This window comes from Montipora capricornis, chromosome 11 (genome assembly GCF_036669925.1).
Source record: "Montipora capricornis isolate CH-2021 chromosome 11, ASM3666992v2, whole genome shotgun sequence".
Classification (NCBI taxonomy): domain Eukaryota; kingdom Metazoa; phylum Cnidaria; class Anthozoa; order Scleractinia; family Acroporidae; genus Montipora; species Montipora capricornis.
The window spans coordinates 14,395,162-14,400,161 of NC_090893.1; the positions used below are offsets into that span (position 1 = coordinate 14,395,162).

The following is a 5,000-nucleotide window of genomic DNA, read 5'->3' on the forward strand; positions in this document are numbered from 1 at the left end:
CAAGTCCCGCTGAAAACAAAATTGATCACTAGCATCATCAATGACTCTTGAAATTTTACAATCATGAGCAAAAAGCGCAATAGTATTTCCAGAGAGAACGACATCGGGTAAGTCACTAATAAAAACTACAAAAAATAACGGCCCCAAAATGGAGCCCTGTGGGACACCAGACGGAACTTCTAACCAGGTGGAGGAGACACCATCCAACACAGTTCTTTGCCAACGATTACTCAAGTAACTCTTACACCACTGTAGTAGGGAGCCAGAAATTCCAAAACTACAGAGCTTCCGCAGTAAGATTGAATGATTCACTCTGTCAAAAGCCTTGGAGAAGTCCAAGAAAGCAACATCCACCTGTCGTCCCTCGTCCAAAGCTGTGACCCAGTGATAATGAGTGAGGACCAATTGTCTCACACAAGATTTCCCCTTTACGAATCCATGCTGCCACTCAGAACATGTGCATAAATAGCAGTATGCACAAGACGCTCCAAACATTTTGCTGGAATAGGTAACAGGGAAATTGATCTGTAATTTTCCACAAATTCCTTATTATTGTTCTTATGTATTGGAGTGATGTTAGCGGATTTCCACAAAGTGGGCATGACTCCTGACCTTAGAGATAGATTAACACACTGCAGGAAAGTTATAGGGCGGTAGTTTTCCTTGGAGTTCTTATCATCCTTTTTGTAGACTGGAGTCCAAACTCAGCGCTTCCAATCACTTGACCAAACACAGGTAAGTATGCATGAATTGAAAAGAGCGGTAAGTGGTTTGGCCAATTCATCAGCTGCAATTTTCAATACTTTGGCCGGGATATTGTCACAGCCAGTGGCCTTGTTGGTGTTTAATGATTCTAGAGCAGCTAGGACATGTCCTTGCGTGATAGGTTTTACTTCAAGATTGCGTGACCAGTTTTCACTTTTCTATTGTATTCTAAGAACACTTGGATGGTCCCAAGAGAAAATGAGGGGACAGAGAGGGAGGCTCCCGGTCCAGCCCTTGGGATATGTCATGTCCACGAAAGTTATTTTTAGACGAGTGGCAGTCTTCCGAGACGTCCGCATACAGGTCAACCTCGGTCTGATGTTTGAAAGAAAAGCAAAGATTTCATGTAATGGCGGACGAAGTGGACTTGACGTTTGTGCATGTGGACGTCTCGGAAGACAGACTTCCGCTAGAACAAAGACTTTCGCTCGTCTAAAAATAACTTTCGTGGACATGACATATCCCGGCCAATGCCCTGAGCCTCCCTCTCTGTCCCCTCATTTTCTTTTGATGGTCCTTAAAATCATTCAGTGATTTGAACCTGGTGTTGTTACCACCGATCCCATCAGCTATAGTGGAGAAGTAATCCACAAGTATTTCAGACACCTGCTTTTATTCTTTAACAGTGGTGCCCTCAACTTTCAGCTGGATATCTGTGCTCGTTGCGCAATCCTTGGTACACAAGAACGGCTCGTAGCTGTCTTCGTCGTCCTTGCTTAAGCCTTCTAATAGAGAGTTAAGATCTGCGACGCGACGGTAACGAAAACGTCATCTTAAATTGCAAGTTCAGGTTTATTAATCTTTTTCGTCATTATGTTGGCTTGTCTAACTTCTAAAAACTAGGGTAACTTTAATTTCCAGGAACTGAATTAAGAGGTGCGGCATTGAATCTACGGCACAAAATTCAAATTCCCTGCCTTTTATTCACGCTCTCCGTAAAACTTGAGAATTGGTCATTTCACGTCGCAGATTTGCCGAAAACGTGAAAGAAATGTACAAAAACTAAAAATGCACGTGCAGAGCGTGCAAAGCTATTGTGTTTTTTTTTAATTAGCAAAATTTGTGACCTTTTCGTTCCTGTCGCGTCGTAGATATTAAACTCCCCAATAATACTGGTGGTGGTGGTGGTAGTAGCAGTGAGTTTTGCATGTTTATTATGTTGTAATCAGTCTTTACCAGAGCTATGGTAAGTGGCTATGTCACAGAAGTCCAGTTCAAGGTAACTGGGCTGTTTGTACAGTACTGTAGAACTATCACCACAATAAACGCCACTTATCGTTAATTACCTTGTCATAGCGGACAAGGAGAAGTAACGTACATTATTTGCGCGGAGAAAAGTCCCTTGCTAAAATTATTGAGTTACAGGATAAAAAACTGTCACAGACAACTTTTATGCACATTCCGTAGCTGAATGTGGCCAGAAAAGATTTCAATAGTACCTGATAATAGCAATCTACTTCTTTTCTTGTGGAACATGAAATCAATAATTTATTGATCCCTTGATCAGGGAGCAAAGATGGCGCAGTGATGAGAGCGCTCGCCTCCCACCAATGTGGCCTGGGTTTGATTCCGAGACACATTAACAGCATCATATGTGGGTTGAGTTTGTTGGCGCTGTACTCTGCTCTGAGAGGGTTTTCTCTGGGTACTCCAGTTTACTTCTCCTCATAAACCAACCTATGATTTGATATGCGTTGATTTGATTTGATTTGAGTACAGTGCCCCAGAACTAAATTTAGTCAACACTTAAATGAAGGTCATCATCATTAGTTAAAAAATAACTTTCACAAAGCCTATTTAAAATCGCTAGAATAAACCCGTTCAAGGTTGAACTACCTTTGAAATGTTATGGCCTCACATTTTATATCCACATCATTTGCTAACCTCTCAACAGTTTCTACATTATGCCAGTCCACTTTACGCCTATTTTCTTTAATCTCAGCACCAACTTGTTTGTAATGACGTTCTAGGACTTGCAAACAAAAATTTCTTTTGTCACCAGAACAGGGATGTTCTGGTAGAGATACAATTCTTTGGAGATCATGCTGTAGGAGATCAAAGTTATCACTCAGAGAAAAGTCATGCTTTGAGCAGACATCCATCTTCTTCCCTGAGGCTTCATGTGATAAGCAGTAGCTGACGAGTACATTTGAAAACAATGATTCTGCATAAGGTACATGAAAGGTTGTTTGTGGCTCAGATAATACCGATTCTGTGTGCTCTAGACCAATAGTATGACCAGCAGGAAATTTTTTGTTGTACTTATTCAAATCAGAGCAGATCTTCATGTTCCAATCATATCGGTCTCTTTCAAAATACCAAGCATAGCTCATGACAATACTGACAGGGGAGAGGAAGTCAAAATAGAACTGTTTGAAAGCTTCGTTGAAGATATGCGTGTTGAAACGTTTCAGGATGTGCTCTCGACAGTGAGTGAATGTATCACGATAAATGTAGACTGGGAAGTATGTCATAAAGTCTGCGACATATGGAAATCCTAACGCCAGTTCTGTAGTTCGTGCCCAACCCCTAACCCATTTCTGTCCCATAGAGCAATCCCAGCCCAAGGCCCGCAACTTTGAACCACTAAAAATTGAAGATTTTGTTACAGGTGTGATGAAGGCAGCATCATTATCCATCCAAGCTACAACTGAATCATTGGTGTACAGATCAATGAAAAAACTGCTCCATAGCTGGCGGTTATAACCTGGCGGTTTTGGAGAGCCAGGGAAATCCAACACACTTGGGTCTTTTGGCAGTGTTTCATACAATACTTCAAGCTTGTACTCTGGAAAGAAATCTTTTGTTTGGACTTTAATTTTCTCCCCAAACATGTGGTCAAGTTCAGACTCCTCGTCAAGCACAACGACTGTTTTACCATAGGAAGGTGGCCAATAGAGAACAGTAGTTCTGAATAAATCGCAGTAGTAGCGATGCCTGTGCTTCGCCAGTTTACCTGCCATTCTCACAAAAAGTGTTATTGAGTGGTCATTTGCTCTTTTTAAATTACTTGAGGTGTCTATGATACTTGTTGAGCCAGTTGGGTGTCCTGTGTGGTATTGCCTACTCAAATTTCTTGATTTTTTTTTTTATTGTTAAGCTAGTTCGCTTTTCTGTTTTCTGCTGCCAACCAGAGCTTTTCCTGGTCAAATTTCTTGAATCTAAGAAAGCCAACTGGGTGTTAGCATTCCACACCCTAGTTGGCTTTCCTGTTTTGTGCTGCCAACGTGAGCTTTTCCTGGTCAAATTTCTTGAATCTAAGAAAGCCAACTGGGTGTTAGCATTCCACACATCACTCTTTAAATGCATGTATATGAAAATGGCAATGTATACAATTGCCAAAAAAAGGGACAGTTTCATGTGGCAAATCCATGAACCCATGACTTCTTTACAGTGAATCAGTAGTTATAAACACCTAAAAAAAAAGAAAGAAACAAATGAAAAAATGCATAACTCCTACATCAGATTCCACTTAAGAGGTAAAATTGTGTATTTGTTGAATAAGATTAGCTTTTATATTGGCAGCTTATATAAGTCAGCTGCTGTGGACCTGCTGAAATTCTACAGGACAATTCAAAGGCCAGACCTCAACACTGGAGAGCTACTCTTCTTGAACAGTGAGTGGGTTTCTCAATGTCCCATAAAATTATTTACGAATAAGTGTTGTCAGAAAAAGGGTCTACGGCTTATAGACCTTATCCAAATAGACTTTAATTAAAGTCTTAACATTTGCAGATGGAAATCTAAAGGAATCATTTTTCTCTCTGGCTCAGTTGCTTAAATACCCTGAGTGTTAAGTCTGCCTGGGGTTCAAATCCACAACCTCCCACATGAAAGTCCAGTGAATTGTCAACTGAGCCATCTGGTCTTATTCTAAGTCAAGTACAGATGGTTGGTGAGCCACAAACCATAGTTTAATGAAAGATTGTTTCAAAAGCTGGCGAGACATGTGAAGTGTCACAGAGGCTCGTTATGTTTTAGCTACGGTGCACTGACGAGGGCCAACAAGCCGGAAACAGGTGACTAATGCTGTATTTTCGAAATGAAACACCTCAAGGAAATGGAAACTTGAGAAAAGATTTATTTCTAGGTCATCTCCAACCTCCTTTAGATAAAAATTCAGAAGACCTTCAGTACGATTTTGATTTTAGAATTTGATGATGTCACTGTGAAAACCATCTATTGTGTCTTTGTTCTCTCGAGTGGAGTACAGAAGCATGTCTAGTGGGGTCCAC

The 5,000-nt window shown here is 40.8% G+C and overlaps 1 protein-coding gene across 1 annotated transcript in view; it reads right to left on the reverse strand.

Moving 5' to 3' along the window:
- LOC138023783 (uncharacterized) overlaps positions 1–3,728 on the reverse strand; it is a 4,680-nt gene extending 952 nt beyond the window's left edge. The window contains exon 1 of the mRNA XM_068870851.1: positions 1–3,728. This exon is cut by the window's left edge and continues 952 nt beyond it. Within this exon, the coding sequence (XP_068726952.1) occupies positions 2,598–3,728 (1,131 nt within the window). The 3' untranslated portion in view covers positions 1–2,597.
- Between the last annotated feature and the right edge of the window lie 1,272 nt (positions 3,729–5,000).